At 37.0% G+C, this 23,467-nt stretch overlaps 2 protein-coding genes across 9 annotated transcripts in view; both read right to left on the bottom strand.

Moving 5' to 3' along the window:
• The window catches only part of esyt2b (extended synaptotagmin-like protein 2b), an 860,030-nt gene that overhangs the window by 200,485 nt on the left and 636,078 nt on the right, over positions 1 to 23,467 (bottom strand). The gene's annotated exons all lie outside the window — the stretch shown is intronic.
• Positions 1 to 23,467, bottom strand: part of sorcs2 (sortilin-related VPS10 domain containing receptor 2) — a 299,601-nt gene that overhangs the window by 55,794 nt on the left and 220,340 nt on the right. For all 7 annotated transcript variants that reach the window (XM_073908837.1, XM_073908838.1, XM_073908839.1 and 4 more), the window contains exons 4-8: positions 15,984 to 16,148; positions 15,017 to 15,090; positions 8,704 to 8,768; positions 5,277 to 5,395; positions 1,894 to 1,983 (exon numbers count right to left, since the gene is read on the bottom strand). In XM_073908837.1, the coding sequence (XP_073764938.1) occupies positions 1,894 to 1,983; positions 5,277 to 5,395; positions 8,704 to 8,768; positions 15,017 to 15,090; positions 15,984 to 16,148 (513 nt within the window). The remainder of the gene's footprint in view (positions 1 to 1,893; positions 1,984 to 5,276; positions 5,396 to 8,703; positions 8,769 to 15,016; positions 15,091 to 15,983; positions 16,149 to 23,467) is intronic.

Raw genomic sequence — 23,467 nt, 5'->3', positions numbered from 1 at the left:
ATTTTTCAAGACACTTCTATACAGCTTAAAGTGACATTTAAAGGCTTAACTAGGTTAATTAGGGTAACTAGGCAGGTTAGGGTAATTAGGCAAGTTATTGTATCATAATGGTTTGTTTGGAAAAAACTATTGGAAAAAAAAATCAGCTAAAAGGGGCTAATAATCTTGATCTTAAATGTTTTTTTTTTTTTTTTAAATGCTTTTATTTTAGCCTAAATAAAACAAATAAGACTTTCTCCAGAAGAAAAGGTATTATCAGACATACTGTGAAAATTTCCTTGCTCTGTTAAACATCATTTGGGAAATATTTAAAAAAGAAAAAAAATCAAAGGGGGGCTAATAATTCTGACCTCAACTGTAGGTGCGTGAATGGGAGTGTGGGTGTTTCCCAGTGATGCATTGCAGCTGGAAGGGCATCCGCTGTGTAAAACATATGTTGAATAAGTTTGCGGTTCATTCCACTGTGGCGACCCCTGATTAATAAAGGGACTAAGCCGAAAAGAAAATTATTGAATAAATGAATGAACTAGTAATTAACCAAACTAAATAAACACAAAATGTGTGCATAGACAAATATAAACAAATGCAAATCATTTGCAATTGTCATGCTTGATATTGCTTAATTTCAGTGTTGTGTTTTACAAAGTTACAACCTAAAATTTAACAATATGCAAGATCTTAATCTTTCATACTCATACTTTCACATTACTTTCCTTAAATAGTAACCAATACATACATTTTTTCCAAAGACTGCTTAACATACAGTGAAACAATCCTATAATATTTATAAAAATAAAATGAAGAGATTTTTTAAAACATATCATAAATGTCTGTTCACTAAATCAACACAAAAGGTGCTTTAAACAGTACAGTTAAAAGGGCACCTTTGATAAAAATCATCTTTTGTAAGCTGTTTGGACAGAATTGTTTGTAGGTATAGTGTGTCCACAGTCATATTGGGGTGATATAAAGACAATAATTTTTTTAAATTATCTGGCATTAAAATAGGATCCAATTCCTTCCCATTTTAAGGCCCACTGCAACGTTACATAGGAGTTTCCCCACCCATCGAATTGATTGACAGCCGTGTATAAACATGTGTCTGTAGTACCGCTTATTTTCATATCAAGCAAGACAGGACATGTGCAAAGCAACTTGGATTAAAAGATCGGCTCAGCTCTCTGTGATCATCAGTCATCATCAAATGTGATCAAGAATAAGTTTTACAAGTTTAAAACCTTTTTAAACTGTCGATTTTACTGTCTTTTTCAGCACAGCCACATGTCAGCAATTATAAAAGAAGACGCTTCAATCCCGGTTTGTGGATGTTAAATCGGATTTTCTTTGTACATTAATATGACAGATGGATAAGTGGATATTACCAGTGGATATTACCATGTGTGTGTGTGTGCGTGAACTTTGCAACAACATTGTGTGTAGCTCATCGAAAGGCTTGAATTAGCTCCACAACAAATACATCAATTAATTATTAGTAAAGTTCTTACTGTAGTATTTCTCACAAATATTACGTAAGATCTGCTTCTTTCATTTCTGTTTATCTGACTCAGCCAAGGTGGAGATTGAGGCACACTCTGATAGGCACGTGAGAATGGTGGGTGGAGAGAACTAGCATTAAAGGTACAGGCCACAAAAACAGCTACAAGGTGCTCAGAGCTGAAAATTACAAACTTATAAAAGGTATAATAAATAACCTGATAGATGTTTTGAGCTAAAACTTTACAGACACATTCTGGAGACACAAAAAGGATAAAATAGGTGCCCTTTAAAAATATGAAATTCTTCTAATACACACACACATACTCACACAAGCACACACACACACACACACACCGACACACACAAAAAAGAATCTAACCAAAAAGTAAACCGTACCTTTGGAAGAGAATATTTAGGGAATCTCATCTGAACAAATTCATTCCTCCGGTATGAGACATAATATTTGGTCCGATTTCCTGTAGTCACCTAGAAGAAAAAAAAACAGAAAAACAGTTTGTTTATTTTCTTTACTAGTGCAGTTTTTATTCCACTATTCCACTGATGGAGTCCTGTCATTACTGTCAGCAGTTTGGAGACAAACTGATCTCTTTCCTATGCATCCTTGCCATTTTTAGTTCACACTGTCAATTTTACAGTACCTCACTGGTATTATCCCAACTGATTCAGTCTCTAACACTGAATTTTTATTTTTTTTTGGTACAAACTCTCTACAGTTTACATGAGTTGCATCTACCCTGCATCAGCACGTCTTTGACCAGACAAACATTTCATATTCTGTTTCTCAAGGGCAAATCTAAATTCCTTTTCAACAGCTGCAATCCTTTCAAAAGCAGGTGAGAGAGTGAAAGAAATTAATACAGAACAAGAACAAAAGTCCTTGAGCACCTGGCTAATTAAAAAAAGATCAGAAAAGGGAATTTAATAGACTAAAAAAGCAGAAGGAAGACTGGAAAAAAATAGCACTGTATGTCGAAATAAACCCAAATTAAGATCAGTCTTGTAACCAAACTGCATATTAACTTGATATATTTAGCACTACTGCATATTAGCTTGTGATATATATGATAAGATGCAGTATGTTCACATGATTGTTGTCAGTGGCAAATTAGCAAGCTTTTTTGTGTTTACAGAAAAGACATATAATAGACATCTTTGCTAAAACAATGCTAAATCTGTGTGGTCAGGGAAAACCTAATAGTTGTCTAGCGATAGTCCAAAACTAAACCAGTCATCATATAGGCCAGGATGAATGACTACATATGTGAAGTCTGTCTAATCCGTGTATTTATTGGGTAGTCAATTTTAGACTATTGTATGACATCTAATAGGTTTTCAATAAGAGCACAAATTTGGCTTTGTTTGTTTTAAGACGTCCATGTTTAGACATCAGCTAATACTGACACTTTTAATAAATATGAGCAGCAAAGCCAGTGTCAAAATATATTAAATGTCCAGCCTTTTGATAGTTTGCTTAGAATATGAAAAAGGGTATTGTATTTGCAGACAAACTAGACATGTTTTATTGATTCAATCACTAGACTTGTTTCATTGATCAACTTGGAAACTTTGCCCACTTCAGCACTTTTAACAGTAAATGAAAATGAGAGTCTGAAAATATTCCAGCGTCTGAATCCTGTTGCTGTATGTGCTTTAGAGATGAGAGACTTCATCAGTCTATACACGTGAAAACAGGCACTATGTTGAAAAATAGCTCAGGTCTGCAACTGCAAAAACATTCAGTGAGCCATGAACTGCCCATGAGGTCTAGCGCTTAACAGTTTTTTTTCAATGTCAGCCAAAGGCACAAGGTTAATTGCTGGTCATGCTTTTCTATGTAGGATTAACACTGATAGTGCTGCAGGTGTATTGTCCTGGCTCTGCTATAAATACATTTACTGTATCTCATTCTGATCAGTATAGTAACATTCTGCAGTCAGGTGATTGTCAATAACAACCGAAAAACTGTAGCAACAGACTCCCTATACAGGTTATCTAGGTAATAATAACTGAAAGCCCATTCATTTAGCTTTTCAAGCATACAAAATATGGCCCTGACCATGGTAAAGTATTATTTTCCCTGGGTAAAGTACATTATTTCTACACGTGAATACACATCTTGTATACACTTTATAATAAGATTGTATTAGATAACATTAGTTGCTAATGTTAATGTAAATAGTAGCATGAACAAACAATAAACAAAACATTTACTACAGTATTTAATCACATTTGTTAACATAATTAAGTGCTGAGCATATATAAGTACACCGCTCACAAATCTCTCTTTTATATTCATATTTTTAATAGGAAGCTATACAATATTATATTTTTGCATATACATTACTGATTAGTCAGTACTTATCTGACAAAATAACTTATAATAACAGTCTTAAAACTAGCATACCCAAATTTATATGTTATATTTGTATTATCTTTACATTTCTAAATATTTTTAAATATTCTAAATATTTCTGTGCAATATTTCTAAATATTTTTGGTGCTAAAATATAAGTTCATAAATATATCTGTTTAATAAATCTGTTTGTTTAAATGCACCAAAATACATTGCCTATATTCACTTAGAAATGGGTAAAAAGAATTTCATTTTCAAAATGCGGTGTACTCAATTATGCTAAGCACTGTACGTTTGTTGATTTTTATTTCTTGTTAACTCACAATGCATTAAGTCATGCTAACAAGCATGAACTTAAATTTTAATAAAGTAAATGTTGATTTATGATCAATAAATGCTATACATGTATTGTTCATTGGAGCATAAATAATTGCAGCATAAATGTACAATGTTATTAGAATGCAAACTGCTGCTTACAGCTGGATAATATTGTAAGAGTTTAAGTGCGAATACACCGAAAGTGTTGTTTGAGGTGAGATTTAGACACTGTTTTCTATTTGCAGTAAGAGTTTTTCGCCAATTGTCTCATGTTTTTGCAGTTACATAAAAAAAAGTTGACATTTTTTTAACCCACTGCACTGTAGGTGCTTCTGGAAAACGTAAGTGGCACCGTGTATGCACCACTACCTTTTTGCGCATGCAAGCCGTGCATCTCCATTCTAAACAACAAACTTAAGTGTGCAAAAGACTGTTTTGATTGGCCCCTTATTACTTTGAGCCTCACGCCTCGCAATGTTATATGAAAAGCTTTATGTCAGTGTTTGTGGCAGTTGGAGTACGTTTGCAGCTGTTGTTCAGTTTAGGTCACGTTTCCCTCTTATTATTCATTTCCTTTAAAATATCTAATACCATTATTATCCCTTATTGGAGAAAATTAAAGCACACAAGAGCAATTAACAAAATCAGATTCTCAACACATAACCTATAAAATAATGACTTGTATTAAAAATGTTGACAGATGTTGTAATAAAAGAATTACAGAAGGTAACACTTTATTTTGATGGCCGACGAGTATTAGTAGACTGTCTGCTTAATATCTGTTGATAATGCTCCTTCAACAGACATAAAACTGACTTTAAGAAACTTTTCAAGTACATATCAACTTACACTAACCCTAACTCCTAACCCCAACCTAACAGTCTACTTATAATCTAATGAGAACTAGTTGCAATCTAACTTGAAATGAATAAACAGACCATCAAAATAAAGTGTGAGATTACTGAACAAATAAAAAATGCTGTACATGTATTCTTCATTATTAGTGCATTATTAATAAATACATTAACTAACCTTTACTAATGAAAGCTTATTTTAAAGTGTGACCGCTATTAATATTCAGTTTTACCTTCACAAATATGTATTCATCTTGCACCGAGAGTGAATTGTGGTCAATCTTCCCCAGGAATTGCGCAGTCACCATTTTATCAGAGCAATTTTGGATGAGGCATGTGACATAAAGGTATCCTGTTGAAAGAAAAAAACAAAAAAACACAAGCAGATTATAGAAAAGTGTTTGTATTTGTATTTGTATTTTCTTTCAAATGTTTGAAAGGACTTTTTCGTTGTCTTTTTATATTTCAATGCCTGATCATTCTGCTTTTGTAACCGAGTGTGCAGAGACCATTCCAGAGGTGAATGAAGCAAAAGAGGGAGAAAAAAAACAAAAACAAGGAGCTCTTAACAAAATTAGCTAAAGCTGATCCTCACTGGACACTAACTGCTTTGCTCCAGAATGGCAGGAAATTAATTATGGGAAAACAGTGGCGAGGTGCCCTGTTGACGTGGCCTTTCTATTTAGAATCGCACACAAAAGCTGGCTCAGCAACCTCTACAAAACATACACACACACATACATTTATCAATCCTCTAAACGTGCTTTAAAACTGACAACCAATTGGAAAATGATGAAAAATGAGAGGAGAATGAATGCTCCAAAATTCATGGCCAAAGGTTACTTATCAAAGTGGGCAACTTAATTGCTATTCTCATAATGTTGTTTCCTCTCGTTCTCTGTTTTTTTTTTTTTACGTTAATAATTTTAGGCAAACAAATGGGCAGACTACTTCACTGAAGAGGACGAATAGTTAATCAAGGCAGTACAGCAGAGAAATTCATTAAAAAGCAATTAGAATAGCTGAGCGCTTTGCTTCTGTCTTCTGTCACACAAGGTCAGACGTGCACACACACACACACACACACACACACACACGCACCCCCAGACACGCACACACTCAGCACATCTTATGAGTGACTGAAAGAGTCACTGAGCTGATGCTAAAACACTTGAGGTCTGCATCTGCCGATGTCACACCAACCCAACAGTAGAGATCAAAGCTTAAGGACTATTTATAAACACTTAATTATTTTACTAAAATAACTTAATTTTCATCAGTTAATTTTAGTTGTGGCTATACAATCCTAGTAGAACAATGTTTTACAAAATAACCAAGAAGTTGAAGCCATTTACAGTAAATTTACAAACCTATTTACAAAAAAATTAAAATTTCTGTATTTATAACCACCTAAGAGGATATTGGGGTTGCGAGTCACTGGCATTGTCCTTTTGGGGGTCACGGGCTGAAAAGTTTGAGAACCACTGCTTTAGATGATCATGTCCTCTCATGATTTTGTCTTTTATGGACAGGCTGCCTTTCTGGAAGCTAGTGACATAGTAAAAATGCAGGTTTGGCTCAAGCAGCTTGAAGTAAACCATGGCTAAAAGATCTCATCCATTGGCCTTCATCTGGACATCCTGCAGTTGGAGACTTCAGTGTCTTTCTATGGTTCAACATCTTGCAGAATAAAACTTCAAGAGTGAAAATTAAGAAAATGATGACCAGGAGCCCAATTAACATCAGTAACTGGGAAGATACAGGAAAAAAGTTGCATTATTTTGATTAATACTTGGGTTTCGTTCATCCTGTGTTAATGAAAATTTTGAAGTATATCACATGAGAAACAAGTGATGGAAATGCCAAATTTTAAACTTACTACTTACTCGAACTTACTACTTACTCCCAGGGCCAAAATATGCTCAAGGAGCAACGTTTTTTTGTGCTAATTTTGTTTTCGCAAATCTACCAAATCTACCGTTGTGTACACTTTTTCTGTCATGGTTCATGGATCTGTCTGTTCCTTTTGTGTGTGTGAGTGTGTGTGTGTGTGTGTGTGTGTGTGTGTGTGTGTGTATGTGTGTGTGCGAGTTTGTCTGTGTATGGATCGCGTGGCTGTAAGTTGTGTTTACATGTCATCAGCTGTGGTCACATGAATTGTTGTCACCCTCACTTGCCGTTGGTTAGCTCCGCTCAGCTGACTAATCAGCATGCCACAGGTGTAGTGCATTTATGCGCCTTTATCAATCCAGTGTTTCTGTTTTTCTTTGTCAGTTTGTTGTTGTTCATGTCTGTGTCCTGTCAGGCTCTCGTCGCTTAGTGTCGCTGGTGGTGAGTTGCAGCTTGATGTGTTATGTGCCTTGTTTTGCTGTTAAGCTTTGTTTGATTCCAGTGAGAGACGCATCTTTGGTCTTTGGCAAGACTCACCCTCATAAACACTCATAAACCCAGCCAATAGCGTTTTAAAAAGCACAGACTGACCCGCCCACCCCCCTTCCCTAAAGCTACTGGACAAACTGGCAACAGCGGAAAAGCTGTCCATATGGAGGTAAGCGGTCAGCTGGTAATCAAGAAAAGGACAGCGTCATACCGCCCTTTAGCATTCGTATTAAAGATAAAAAGCAGCCATACAAAGCTCTGGCTACAGAATTTGTGATTTCCAGAAATGTATAAGGGCTATGTTTTCAGCATGAGTCTATGTTGCACATTTCAAACTTGTACCCTTTAATTTCAAAAAGGTTTTTACTCTCCCTTGAGGTGGTTTTGGACAAAAAAAAAAAAAATTGGTTATTGCAAATAATAGGAGATGGAAATGCATTTGAAGAATAAAGTGTGATGTGGGGGACATACACCCACATGACTCCATTATGCTTGCTTGGTTGCTTACTGTTTGTTACTAGGTTACCAATACTACAGTCAGAACCTCTTACAACTTGATGGAAACTCACCTAATCCGCCTGTGGGATTTTTATTTTTTTTTGTAAAATTTTAAAAGATATTTAAAAAAAGAAAAAGATTTATTTGGCATTAGGATTAAAACTCTGGAAAAGTGGAAGAAAATGGATGGATGGATAGGATGGAAACCCTTGTTCACTTTCTAATTAGGTTTTTATATAGTGCTTTAGAATATGTGTCTCTCAGGTAATACACTTGAAAAATGTCCTTTATGATTATTTAAAATAGGATTAATTTTGATCTCCACTGTAGGTGTGAATGTGAGCGTAAGTGAATGCCTGTTTGTCAGAGGGATGTGATGTATTTGTCCACTGTGATCATTTACACCCTAAGGGCTTGAGTGTACTGTATCTGTGTGACTGTCAGGCAGTGTTTAACCTTCACTGGCTTGAGTGTGATGGAGCTTTGTGTCTGTGCGCCACACACACACACACACACACACACACACACACACACACACACACACACACACACACACACACACACACACACACACACACACACACACACACACACACACACACACACACACACACACACACACAAAACAGCTCATCCAGGAGGAATTCACTGAAAGAGTCTTGTGTGAATGAGGCAAAACTAAAAGCCCTAAAATGACCCATCTGCCCTCTTTCACTGTTTTCTGTTACGGTATGAAGAAATGAATTAAAAAGCACTGTTCCACAAACACACAAGCTCCCTTACCGCCGCTGATGTCTTGCATCTCCATATGAACCAAATCAGGATCCACATCCACCCCCGTCACGGCCCTTAAACAAAGCATACTGTTAGTAACACGTTGCGTTGATCAAGCAAGAGTGACTCATACAGACACACACAGAAGGGCGATTTAAAGGGAAAGTTCACAACAAAATTAAGCTTCTGTTATCATTTGCTCACTCCAGTGATCTTCTGGTATCTTTATTAGACAAAAGTGAAACTCTGAAGACTTTCTTCTTGCACAAAGGCAGTGCAAATCTATCTTTTATGATTGTGCTTTTGTCCTCTTTTAGAAGCCTGAATGCTTGTCTTCATAATTTCTCTTTTTTTCTTTAAAGAACAGTCATAAATCACAGTGTGCAAATTATGACAGAGTGTTCCCTTTCTGTGCGCTATCACTTTAAAAACAAATCACTTAGCTAGCAGAACCTCCCCACCCATACAGTCACATACAAAGACCTTGGTTTCAAGGAATGCAGGCAGTTCACTGTATTTAGTCTATTTGTGGTAAAAACAATAGTTTGGAGGCTACTAAGCTGCTCAGTGAAGTTCTAGCTCAGTAAATCTGGACAAACACTACATTATATTTAAGCATTTTTAGCAAGCAGGAGATTAACTGAATCTCTTTCTTTGAAGAGATTTTCTTTCAATTGAGTTCCTCATGCTGCCATTAAAAAAGTTGGAATTCAGAAATATTATGTATGGATCTGATACTGAAACAGTGATATTGTATCTAATAAGATGTTAAACTTAAGTTATAAATTAAGGCCATTCATAGAAAGAATAAAATTGATAAATATGACAATACACATTATCTACATAAGTGAATGATAGCATTTTTTTTAATTCTAAGCCTCTGAACTGCACTTTCAAAGATATTGTATGTGCCTTATGATATGCTACTTCATGTTTTGCAAAGACTCCAAGGAAAAAACAGACATTGTTGGAAAAATAAGATCCTTCAAAGGAGGATCTGTTGGGTGAATTACTCTGCTTTATTAGTTATATCAGTTTCAAGTATGTTTATTTAATTCAATGTGGTTGTAACCAGCAGATCCTCTCCATATTTTATGTCTTTAGTGTATCTAAAAAGTGAATCTAACTAAAGTAATCAATTTAATAAGCAAAGAATTTACCTATCATAGTGTAGATTTATATTACATGTAGATATGCTTAATTTATACATTAAATATTTTTAACTTCAAAGGTGGAAACACAAAGATATAGTAAGGTAACTGTAGGGTTTTTTTTACACTATTTGCTAGCCTGGCATATATAGCCACCTTTAATACATCTGACCATTCATCCCAAAGGTTAAAAACAGCTGTTTTATTTACAATAATAATTTTCTACTTGAACATATATGAAAGATTGACTTATTTCTGTAAATCAGAGATGAATTTCTCAGCAATTATGTCTCTAGTTTTCAAAGGAGGATCTATACATAGCTTTAACTAGATTTCTTTTCATTGTGTAAACATTCAATTGATCAGGTGATTGTAATAGCAATTTCAATAAACAAAATATCTTCTTCAAAATAATTGCTGATTTAAAATTTGCATTTATTAAAAATACAGAAAAGTTTAATCAGGGTATGTATTAGAGAGTAAAATTTAATACCTTTTAAGACTCTTTCCATATATTTTAAGATCTCATGGTCACTTTAGGTTTCAACCAGTAAAAATGGAGACATTTTAGCTTAGATTATATTTATTAAAGAGCCCATATTATGGGTTTTTGAAAATTCCTATCCATGTAGTGTGTAACACCGCTCTAAGTGAAGTAAAGTATCCAGCTAAGGCTTAAATCTGTAAGAATACAGTGTTTAAAACGGTTGATTCATCTATAAAAGAGTCGACTCAAAGTGCTTCAAACGAGTCGCCTTGATACCGATTCATTAGGTGTTTCGCCATGACGTACGAATGAAACCAAGTTATTCACGTGCACGCGCAAACCCGGGAGATTTCAAACCTGAGGCCCCGCCCTCTGACGCAGAAACCCAGACACACACACACCCACAAACACACGCACACACACACACACACACACACACAAACATGCCGGTCGATTGAAGTCACACTGCAGATGGATATATTGAGTCTCTACCCAAAGATGAAACCTCAGCATTTTAGCCAAGCAGTTGGAAACTACTGGAAACTTCTGGAAACTACATGCTACAAAGAATACTTCATCAGCGTTTGTTAAAGGAAGGATCAGTAAAGAGTAACTTACTGATGGACGTCAGGATGGATTTTTCTTCCTCCATTTCTCAAGTGTAAGTACGTGCGATTAAAGTTGCCTCGTTGACTCTAGCTTGCAAATGTATTTAGTTGTGATTTGTTACTTGTAACCGAGTGTACTGTCTCAGGTTAACTGGCTATATTCTCTTATCGCGTGCAAAGTCACGTTAAAAACGCGACGCGTGCTGCTTTGTTAATGGAGCTCCGTGGACGAGGAGAAGTGTGTGTGTCTGTGTGTGCGTGTGCGCGCGCTGTCGTCCGGAGGTGTGTGTGTTTGTGTGTGTGTGTGTGTGTGTGTGCGCGCACGTTGTCGTCCGGAGCAGGGTTAAGTGCGTGTGTGTGTGTGTGCAATATGTGTGTGTGTGTCTGTGAAAAGAACAGAGTGAGAAGCTAGGAGATCTCCTCAACTGTTTTTGGAGTTTTTGCTCAATAAAAAGGTTAGTCGTCTGAATTTTCAAGTCCATAGTCTGTATTTACATTGACCCACTGGCAGCTAAAATCCACGCCTACACTATCGAGCGTGTATGAACTGTGATTACTTTTATATTGCTGATTAGCTGTTTGGCTTTTCACTCTCTGACTGAAGGCAGTCGACCAATCGCAACAGGCTGTCATTGGTCCAATCAGCGCAGATTAGCTTCGCGCTAAGGAGGGGTTTGGGAACAAATGAATCACTGGACGATTCATACGGGAGTCGCTGGGATAATTAGGTAAAAATAAATGCAGATTATAAGACCATGAAAGTGTTTTTTTGACCTTGCATGCATATTAAACTGTTGCTGGAGACCCTTACAACCAAGATATGACCCTATTTCATGTATAATATGGGCTCTTTAAATGCTGATTGTAGGAAACTAATTCTAAACTAAAACATCATTCATATATTGAATACAAATTTTAATTCAGCAGGTGGTGCCTACAACAGCAGGAATAATGGTGTTGCCTTGCTTGCTGCAGTGAACAAAGCAGTGTGATGTCAAATCCAGCAGGATTTTATTGATTTCATAAACAACGCAGCATCCCAATATTTGCACATTAAATTTTAGTCTACTGATACAAAATTAAATAGCTTGTAAAATAGCATTTAAGACTTTTAAATAAATTTTAAGTGCCTTACATTTTTCTGAATTTATTTATAAACTTTTAATTCTTTTAAGAGCCCGCAAACACCCTGTAAACAATTTTGTATCAAACAAAATATAACGAAGAACACAATGTCTCATCATTTAAAAGAATTGCAACTATCAGCTATCACTATGATAAAGAATTATGTGATGTGACACTAATCACAGGAATAAATTATATTTGTAAAAATATTCGCAAAGCAAGGAGTTAAATTTAGGTAACATTTCACAATATGATTGTTATATTGCCTTTTTGATAGAATATATGACTTGTACTAGTGTTTTATATATATATATATATATATATATATATATATATATATATATATATATATATATATATATATATATATATATATATATATATGCTTGTGCTATCATGATACTTATTATAATTGTATTGAATATTTCCCTTGCAGTATATGCATTTGTCTCAGGATTGCATATAGAAATCTGCACGATGACTGACAAACCTGAGAATATATTTTCCAACATCTGTGATGTTCCAAATCCCTCTAATATTTCAAAAGCAATGGTTTAGTACATAAAAATATTTACATCCGCATAATAACAGCATAATCTTGCTCCACTGTGATTTATGGCAGATTACTTAACCATCACATCTCAACAACACATAATGAGTCACGATGAGCTCTAGTCTCATCTCCTGACCGCATGGTCCAGACCACCCTCGCAGACAGCATCCCTGTCCATTAAAGCCACACTGATTTATGGCCTCTCTCCTCTCCAGACCTCCCCTTCTGCTGTTTTATGAGCGAGGAAGCAGACGGCGAGGACAAGAGAGCCTCAACCCTCAATGCGAACTGATCCTGTCGTGTCTTCTGAGCTAATTCTCAGAGACGTTTTAAAGAGGTCTGGAGACAGTAGAGTATGACCCTTATCAAACCCCCTGCGGCTGAGGAATCAAGGAAAGACTGCTTCAGATTTACAGTGTCATTGTAAAACCTCTGGTCAAATAAAACATGTGCTGCATGGACTTTATTGTGGCAGATGCTGACAAGGAGCTGACTTTTTCAACTTTTATCAGTATTAACCATAGACAAACTACACAATCTGTTAAAGTGCAGCGCTGTGAGGATGGCACGCAAACAGAGAAAGAGAGAGAGAGAGTGAAAGATCAGGAAAGAGAGATCAAAAAAGAGAAAGAGAGGGTCAGATGGAATAACTGGTTTGGGGTGGAGAAATAAATCACTTCTGTCCAGGATTTCAATCCCAGCTGTGGTAGCAGTGAACCATAACCAGGAGAGCAAAGGAATGAAAAATAAAAAAATAGGCAGAATTCACCTAAGAAGGTGAAAGGAGAGACAGAAAGAATTGAGGGGGGAAGAGATCAAAAATAAAGTCAAAGAGGGCAAGGTAGAGTGAAGTAAAACCATATTGACAACTTTCTTTCTTTAGTGGTGTAGAAAAAGTTATTTTAAACTGAGATTCTGCACTTAACAGGTTCTTTATTGGTGGTTCCACGAAGAAGGACTAACATCCATTGAATGTTTTCATTTCATAAATAGCTCTATTTCACTGAAAGTGTCAAAACTTTTTACTGGAATCCGCAACCCTCCCTATTCCCTATAAGAATTAATTTTTTCGAACAATGTCAGATACTTTGAATAGAGCACTTATTGTGATTATTTGCTCTTTTATGATGAATCACTTGTTGTATCTCCAGTTGCGTAACAGCATCTTCTATATGATAGTATATACACTCACCGGCCACTTTATTAGGTAACACCAACTGCTCTTTAACGCAAGTTTCTAATCAACCAATCACTTGGCAGGAACTCATTGCATTTAGGCATGTAGACATGATCAAGACGATCTACTGTAGTTCAACCCGAGCTTCAGAATAGAGATGAAAGGTGATTTTAGTGACTTTGAACTTAGCATGGTTATTGGTGTCAGACAGGCTGGTCTGAGTATTTCAGAAACTGCTGATTAACTGGGATTTTTACGCACAACCATCTTCTTTTACAGAGAATGTTCTGAAAAAGAGAAAATATCCAGTGAGCGGCAGTTCTGTGGGCACTAATGCTTTGTTGATGCCAGAGGTCAGAGGAGAATGCCCAGACTGGTTCAAGCTGATAGAAAGGCAACAGTAACTCAAAAAACCACTCGTTATGACCGAGGTATGCAGAATAGCATCTCTGAACGCACAACACTTCCAAACTTGAGGTGGCTACAGTGTACACATCTTCTGATGGCTACTTCCAGCAGAATAACGCTCCATGTCATAAAGCGTAAATCATCTAGTGACTGATTTCTTGAACATGCCAATAAGTTCACTGTACTCAAATGGCCTCCACAGTCACTAGATCTCAATCCAATACAGCACCTTTGGGATGTGGTGGAACAAGAGATTCACATCATGGATGTGCAGGCAATAAATCTGCAGCAACTCCATGATGCTTTCATGTCAATCTGGACCAAAATGTCTGAGTAATATTTCCAGTACCTTGCTGAATCTATGCCAGAAAGGATTAGGCAGTTCTGAAGGCAAAAGTGGGTCCAACCCGGAACTAGTAAGGTGTACCTAATTAAGTGGCTGGTGAGTGTACATCTAAGTGATAAAAAAAATTAAACACAACTTCCAAGCTGCCCTTTTCCATGGTCCATGACCAGTCAAGCAATGTCTTTTGTAAAAAAGAGTTCATATTTAAGAATGTTTCCTGTCATTTAGTATACCAGACCGTTACATGGACCATTTTTACAATATGTTTGTTGAGGTATTGAACTTTTACAGCTCATCATCTTTCTTTTATAATGTATATGTGCCGTTTTTGGTGCTTGTCTTCATCATAAGGAAAAGAGTAGCGCAGACATTCTGCTAAACATCTGATTTGATGCGTCTTTAAAGAAACCAGACAGGTTTGAAATAACATGTGGTTCACTTCAAGTAATGTAGAGTGAAATAATCACCAGAAAACTCTGTCTTTGGTAACGCGCTCCTGAAGCAGAGTCCATTTGTGGCCCAGATCAGTGGAGATATACAGCTGAAAAACAAAGACAGAGAAATAAATCAGTATTTACTGTCAGTAAACTCTTCAAGCACTGCACATAACATTGATTTTGTAGGGTGGATTAGATTAAAGCACACTTTGCAAATTCTCAAGCTAATGAAAATTAGATTCATTGCATACTGTATATAACGATTTGTTTGTGGGAAACTGTCCATATATACCAATTAAAATCACATATGTTGAGTTTGTTTGTGTGCGTGTGCATCTGTCCCCAATTGATCATCCTTGTAATGAGATTACATTGATCACCACTTGCATGGAGAATACCCACCAAACTGTACCATAAACAACAACACACAGACAAACGCACACTTTTCATTGTCTTTTGCATTTCATCTAAGCAATGATAAATGCGGCATGTTGCAAGCTGTATCTAGAGGTTATAGCAATTCATCAACTGCATATAAACACACACACACACACACACACACACACACACACACACACACACACACACATTCACACATAGAGTTTTTGCCTCATAGCTCACCCAGCCGTTAACAATGTAAACATGCTCTTTAGTGAGAGACAACCATGGCCTGAAGGCCAAACTGTGTGCTCATAACTCTAATAATGAGGATGCCAATATGCTGGAGAGCAAAAAGCATAGCAATAAACAAAGCTGGGTGAGAAATGTGTTGAGAACAGTTGGTCAAGGCAGCCAGCCGAGACCTAAATCATTAATACTGAAACAAGCCACAAAGACTAATTCAGGCAGTTGAGCCTGACAAGAAAAAACTACAAACATTCAGCCGGAATTAAGACATATTGTGGTCTTGTGAGTAACTGGTTCAGAACACGAATTTCAGTCTGTGTCAATGTTTTTTGACTGTATTTGAGTGCTGGACAACACCTTCATCACTGACCTTCGCCTCTTTGCTGTAAGCCAGAAGTTTGTCTTCCTCAGATGGATGGAAGAGGAGAGAGTCCACGGTGAAGGAGACGGGCTGCCGCTGGAAGGACGCACCTTCATCTGTGCTGATGAAAAGCATCTGGTCACGTTCATTGATGCTGGAGCTCACCAAGATCACCTACAAACAAAATTATGTGATATTTAGTGTCTGCATGTCAGGATGTATGTTGGTTAGTTGCATACACTAGTGGCAAAAAGTGATGACCAGCCACGCACAATTTACACTTTGCCCATGTTGATGTATTTCTGATCATTCTGTGTGTATTCTGCATTTTATTTGTGAAAAACATTGAAACATGCATATTGAGAAATGTGCAGGAGAATAAAAGAGAGAAACAGTTCAATATTATTACTTTGTCTATTTTAGTTCTTGCACTTGTGTTTTTTTTTTTGTGTGCATTTTTTATTACAAACTACAGTTTGACTTTTCAGTTTGGTTGCCAAGTTTGGAGTTTTTCACTTTTGTCCATCATGTTCCCCATATTGTAATGGTTGAATTCAACTTGTATAAGGTTAATAAAACTATTGACCCCTATTTACATTTAACACTACATGCAGTAGTGACCAAAAGTGATGTCCAAATGAGTTGCCACATGGTTTTTAGATGTTAAAGATTTACTTCAAGAGTTCACACTTAGCTGATGATTGATTCTAAAGCATGTTTGGCATGCTGTCCTGGGAGAGAGCCCTGAGCTCATAAGATGCTTGAGCCTGGGGCTCCCTACCATTTGCAGGGCGAGAGGGGAGTTTGAGCTCAGGTACAAAGCTGAATATCTGTGGTTAAAGTGCCACCCAGCGGTCAAAAACTGCTGGCGCACCAACTACCACCGCCGCCGCGGTATGAACGGCGGCAAAAGGAACAAATTAAAGTTGTGACATCTGTAGGTCTCGAGAACTCCACTACTAAGGATTAGAGACATCCTGCTGATTAAGAGCTCATCTATACTGCTAATTTGGTTTGGTCAATTCACCTATGTCGCAAGTTTTTGAACTGTGGGAGGAAACCATAGAAAATAGGGGAAACCCACAAGAGCACAGAGCACGTGTAAACTCTGCACAGAAACGACAACTGGCCTGTTAGAGACATAGACCAATGACGTTCTTGCTGTGAGACAACAGTGCTAACCACTGGGCCACCCTAACGAGGAATAGAAAAGAGGGCTGGAAGTGAGGATTCTTCTGGACTCGGATGACTGAGGTAAGGAACTCTGGCTATTTATAGTAAGTTAGGAATCATCCGATTGGTGAATCATGCATTAGCTAATGTGGGACCAGCTGTGGTCAATCATAAGCATGTGATCTTCTCGAAATTGGTTAAATAAACTTCACAAAATGTAATCGTGATTGTTATAAAGCCAATATTCTAAATATTGACTCTACATGTATGTAACACTGTACTTCTTTATTTTACTCATACAAATATTATAATAATTTTAAACAAATAACAGTTTTCTTAAGGTATTTTTTGTCATGTATTTCTGTGGTTCCACAGTTTGTAAATAAGTGTACAGAACTAAAAATTAAATTAAATTTTCATTTAATTGTTTAATTTTTATAAATTATACAGCCAATCCTACACTGGTGAATATATTCATAAATTAGCAGTTTTCTGTATTTATGATTCATGTTTTTATTTTCTTATTTTCCCCTATTTATCTATGCTTTTGAATTGCATTACGAGGCCTTGATCTTTCTTCCAAAAAAGTTAGACATTTTTACTTTTATTAACATTTTAATAGATTAAAGTGATATATTGTCTGGGTTTGTGTTGTATTATGGTATAAAAAAAAACTTGTAATAATAAACTGCCTGTGCATTTTCTCTTATTTTACAGACTTATTTATCTCCACATTATTTCTTGTATATTATATAATTCCAAACTACTAAAATGTCGATGGATCACTTTGTTCAACGGTAGAGTTGAATTTTTAACATCAAAAGTGGACAGAGCAGAGATCAAGATCCCATAATGCAATTCACAATTTTTAGCTTACCCAACTGACTTACAGTAAAGCACATGTGGACTGTGGGGCGAAACAGAGCACTCAGAGGAAACCCACGCACACATGGGGAGAACATGCAAACTCCACACAGAAATGCCAACTGACCCAGCCAGACAAATAAAACAAGGAAAATAGAAATAAATTGGAATTCGGCCCTTTAGTCCAAAAAAAGACCCTGAATGACCCCGAGTTGCATGAACTCACTAAACAGCCTGAACTTTATACCAAAACTGCAGTTCCTTTAAGCACCTTGGAGTGGCGCCGTTGTTCAAGCAACTGCGCAGTGAAGCGTCTCTAACGGGAGGCGAGTTCACTACCTGCTACCAGTAGAGAAAAACACGCTGGGATCCTCGTGGGGGTTGCCAAACACAGAGACTCTCAAAGGGATCTCTGTGAAACAAGTTATCCATCCCAAAACAAAGACTCAAGGGGGAAAAAGGAAAGAATCTCCTCTCTGTAAAACTTCCCTCTTAAAGCAATAACTTGCAGAGTTTAGCACAGAGCCTTCTTTGTGGTCTGCGGATAAAAGCCATCAAACAACATCCTGCGCCTGTCCCAGAGGAGCACAGCGAGCTGGCAGGCCTAGAAGAGGCTATTCGAAGGCCGCTTAAATAACACCGACCAGAGTGTGGTAGCTGATGGCACTTTAAAAGCGTGATCGGGACTCTGTGACAATGTCTGTGACAATCTTTTAGCAAATGTCTGTAGGTCATATAAAGATAATCTGCTTAAAAATCTCCAACCGCATCACAATAGGCGCTTGACATAGTGACATTTCTGTAGAGTCAAGCCCTGTTTGTCAATTTATGATCGGATGAAAGACACAGTTGACAGCTTAAAGGATTTACGCACACACATACAAATATCCCTACTGAAAAAAAATAAACAATAGAAACCTCTTACAGAAGATCTAATGGTTTCCACTACAGTTATCACTAAAACATTACAAACCATCAAATTTTAGCAGTTAAAAACTATAAATTTTAATGTTTTTTATTGAGGCATGTTCCATTAGGATTTATAGGTTTCAACAAACCACCAATAAAAGGATAAAAATTACCAGCAGAGACCCAAAGGACCATTATAGTTTTCATTAAAACCAATATAATTCCCATTATAAACATTAAATTGAAAATCTAAAATGTTTTCTTTTTCAACAGGGATACAAAAAAAGAAATCACTTAGCTCGTCTCAACCTTCCCCTGAAAGTGCCATGTTGTAGTTGTACACACAACACTCATGAACAAGGCCACGTGATTGTGCTGACCTAATTACTCATGCTAATGAACAGCAGTAATATTCATCACGTGAACGAGTTGCTAATTCCAACACTCCGCAGAGTCTCTCCGTGCAGTCAAACTTTGTAAACAGAACCGTGGCGAAAGAGACAAATGTGTCTGTGTGTACATGTGCGTGTAGCTGGTTTTACTCAACGCAGCTCTACTAATTTTGCTTTCCACCCAATTTCATATGCAAATTGGCAGTTTTGATATCCAGTCTGTGCTGAGCGGAAAAATGAGAAGCATAGAGAGAGAGAGAGAGAGAGAGAGAGATAGAGGTCTGTTCTGTGCACCTGAGCTCAGCCACTGGAACAAAAGACAGACTCGAAGAAAACTGACTGCGGCAACGGCAAATTTTCAATACTCAACCGCACAAAGCCGAGGGGAGAATCGCGGAGCACTGTGTGAATGCTGAACGCTTCTCCTGAAACTACTGAGACCTTCTCAGGTTTGCATTCTGGCTTTGCTCTACCTGATGCACACGTCTCAGAGGGAGAAAGACAAATAGGATTCACCAGAAGAGATTCTTCTCCTAGTGAGAGCTCTCAACAGATATTAAGGTCAAGTGTCAGCTTAGGCCATTCACAATTCTGTCGTCATTTAATGTACCTCAAGTCAAAAATGAGTCATCTTCATGTACACCAGTGGATCCAGAATTTATTTGTGATTTATTCACAAAATCTGCCTAATACCCAGTTTAATGGAATGAATCAATGCCTTTTCTAAATATTACATTACAGGGATCGTTCATCCCAAAGTGATCTGTCATTTACTCACCCTCTTATTGATAAAAACCCATATCACTTCCTTTCTCATGTGGAACATTGATAAAGGAATTCCAACATCGGCTCATTCTAAAAAAGTAGCCCTATATACGTTTCTGGAGATCCCGAATTATGTACCCATTGCTATCTATGGCTGCAATTCCTCTATAAAAAAAAATGTTACGGGGTGGTATGACACCGTTCTTTTGTTCATTTACCAGCTGACCGCTTACCTCTGTATGGACGGCTTTGCCACTGTTACCAGTTTGTCCATTTAGCTTGCCATGTACTTCTGTGAACATAAGACGCAAAGAGGAGTTTACCTTGATGACGGGGTTCGAGTCTGGTGAATTATGGTTCCAAAAGGGGTTAAGGCAAAACAAAAAACCAAAAACAATTAGATAACTGGGTGAGAATGTTGTAAAATCTGAAAAATGCGGTAAAGGCGAGGGCTTTTCTTTTTCTGGGTTGCTTTTTAAAATTGTCGGTTGGGTTAGGGAAGCGGGTCAATCTGTGCTTTTGGAAACACTATTGGTTGGGTTTATGAAAGGAGGTGGAATAGTCAGTCGACACCGACCTCTAGCAGATTTACGTTTGAACAGCAGGCGCAAATGACACTCGCGAGAGAAATCCGAGATCTCAAAAAGCGCACACAGTGGCCTGTGGTGGATTCACAAAAACAAAAACGAAGTAGCTTAAAAAAAAAAAAAAAAGAAGTAGCTTCTAGAACATATATATTTGGCACTTCCCAGAAATGTATATAGTGGTACATTTTTAGAATGAGCCTGGGTTGAGGAATTTTAAAGAATGTTGGAAACCAAATATCACTGGTATTTATTCTGACTCACGGAGCAAAAATACTCACAATTTATTTACACCTTATATACATTTTCGTCAATTTAATTATAAGTGGAAAACTCAAAACTTTTTGAGCTTAAACACTTTCAAAAGTATTGGACTGTGAGCATTATGTGATGTGCTCTAAGAAAGAGCACCAAACATTTTTCATACCAGGACCCCCAAACCACCGGTAGCCCACAGGAGGCTTTTATTTAATGAATAGGGAAAGGCAATTTGTAGGATTTTATGTTTGTTTTTGATTGCTGCCTTTTAACATTTTTCAACACACAATGCCAAATGCCATTACATTCTTTAATGTAATGAGCTGTTGCCCCTCCTATGTGACCTCCAAATCAGTCAAATATTATAACATTATGTGACGGTCAGATATTGACAAGGTGGAGGCTTTTTTGTGCATATGCGGAGGAGGGTAAACAGACAAATATAGACTAATTTGGGCTTAGGGCATGCTTAATATTATAGTCAGTAATATCTTAAAAAAGCATAAACAGTTAGGAGAGTAATCAAATGCTTGTCAGTAGAGATCTGTGCACTCAGGCTTAAAGTGACACAGTGAAGCTTTTTTTCTATTGTGTTAGTCTTATTGTTTGTCATTTTCTATATTTATGTAATATGCCTGTTTCATATCCCTGCTATTTGTTGACAGTTAAACTACTCTGAATGAACAGATTAAGGGCTTGGGGGTCATTTTGAGTTTTTTAACACCACACTGAAAAGGACCCCTTACAGGCCCCTTGCTTTTATAATTGCTGTACAAACACACAGATTAGGATCAAAATTGTTCCATTTAATTTAATTTGCACCTGCTTTATTACTCACTTGTAAGCAACATATTACGAGTTTAATCATTCAACAGAATTCATATGAAACACTGAGCCATGCAGCAAAAAACTCATGTAGATCCTCACAAAATAAAGTAGTTCCTTTATGCCCTTTAGACCTTGCTATGAACATTCACTGTAACACCTCAGAAAACTAAATCTTTTTGCATAGAGGTTAAGTTTTGTAGTTAAAGGGGTTCAGCCAAAACTAAAAACTTTCATGATTTACTCAATCTTGATCCAAACCTGTTTGAATTTATTTTTGTGTAACAATATATATTTATATTTAACAAATATTTTGAAGAAAGATGGAAACCAGTGACCACTGTATTTTACCAACGTGTTTACTATTCAACAGAAGATAGAAACTCATAAAGGTTTAGAGCAGTAAGAATGGGTTTTAACCACAGCGATTCCAACTGTAGTTCTGACAAATGACTACAAATCATCAGCATGATGGTAAAAAAACTGTATATTTCTAGTCAAATCATTCTACTGCAATCTTATACCAAAAAAAAGTATGAAATGATAAAAACATGATAATAATTGTGCCCAGCTTAAATGAAAATAAAGTTGCCAGAGGTAGAAGGAGAGACAGGACGAGGGAGGGACAAAGAGAGTAAGTAGGCCTCAAAGAGGCAGAAAAGAGAGCCTCCAGATCAGGAGAGGAGCAGAGCAGGAGAGAAGCAGACCTGGAAAAGAGATAGAGCAAAGTTTACAAACTATTTTGTATCTTTCTTGACCATGTGACCAAAGGCCAAATACTGAGACATTCAAACTGACCAATCAACATGTGACCACATCGTAAAACCTCCAAAGTCCACACAACAGGCCCTGATCTTATCAGTATCTGCCTTTGGAGTCAGTATAGACTTTTTTGGTGAAAAAGACATGTTTTGTCATATAAACAAATGCATATGATAATTTAGACTCTTACAGAACCATTTAGGTGTTTTGGGTAATTTTGAGTAAACTATCCATTTTATAATGACAAAATTGTATTTGTTTTCAAGTGAACTGTCCCTTTAAGAAACCTCCACTGCTTGTGACATCACACAAATGCAGATTCTCCTTCTCTTTCAATATGGAAATATTCTCCCACACACATCAAACACTTTGAATAGACATTAAGCATCTATTATGTCTAGTGATAGTTTGAAGGTATGGAAGCCAGTGAAGAGACTCCCTTTTCAGGAGAGACAAAGGAAATGTGTGTTTGTGTGCGTGCGTGATCTTTCCACTGACCCTTCTCTAAACCCAGGTCTCACACAGGTAATTTGTCAAGAGCATGCTTGGGGTGAAAGCACTGTTATTAAGTCTCTCATGCCTGTCATAATGGCTCAGCTCAGCCTAAAGAACAGCCCACACATCAAACACCTACACCAGAGACGAGGACCCACGAAAACACTGAAGACAAAAGGAAATCCGGATAACAATGTTTGCGCTTGAGCATGATCACAGTTTGATGCTTGGGGCTACTATGTAGCATTTGTTATATTTGTTATACAGTTTTCTGCATGGCAAGGTTACAGCTTTCTAATCTTGAACTTAGAAAGTAAACTTGTAAACCTCAACTGCCATAAGAAGAATGGTCAAAAACACCATTAAAAAGAGCTAAACTAATGTTAAGTATTGCCAAAATGTGGGACTGCATGAATGATACTGTGATCAATGTTCATACACAGTTTCCTGTCATTTCCAGCAAACC

Source organism: Danio rerio, chromosome 7 (genome assembly GCF_049306965.1).
Source record: "Danio rerio strain Tuebingen ecotype United States chromosome 7, GRCz12tu, whole genome shotgun sequence".
NCBI classification, from domain to species: domain Eukaryota; kingdom Metazoa; phylum Chordata; class Actinopteri; order Cypriniformes; family Danionidae; genus Danio; species Danio rerio.
The sequence above is the reverse complement of the archived record's forward strand: the minus strand, read 5'-3'. Positions and strand labels throughout refer to the sequence as shown.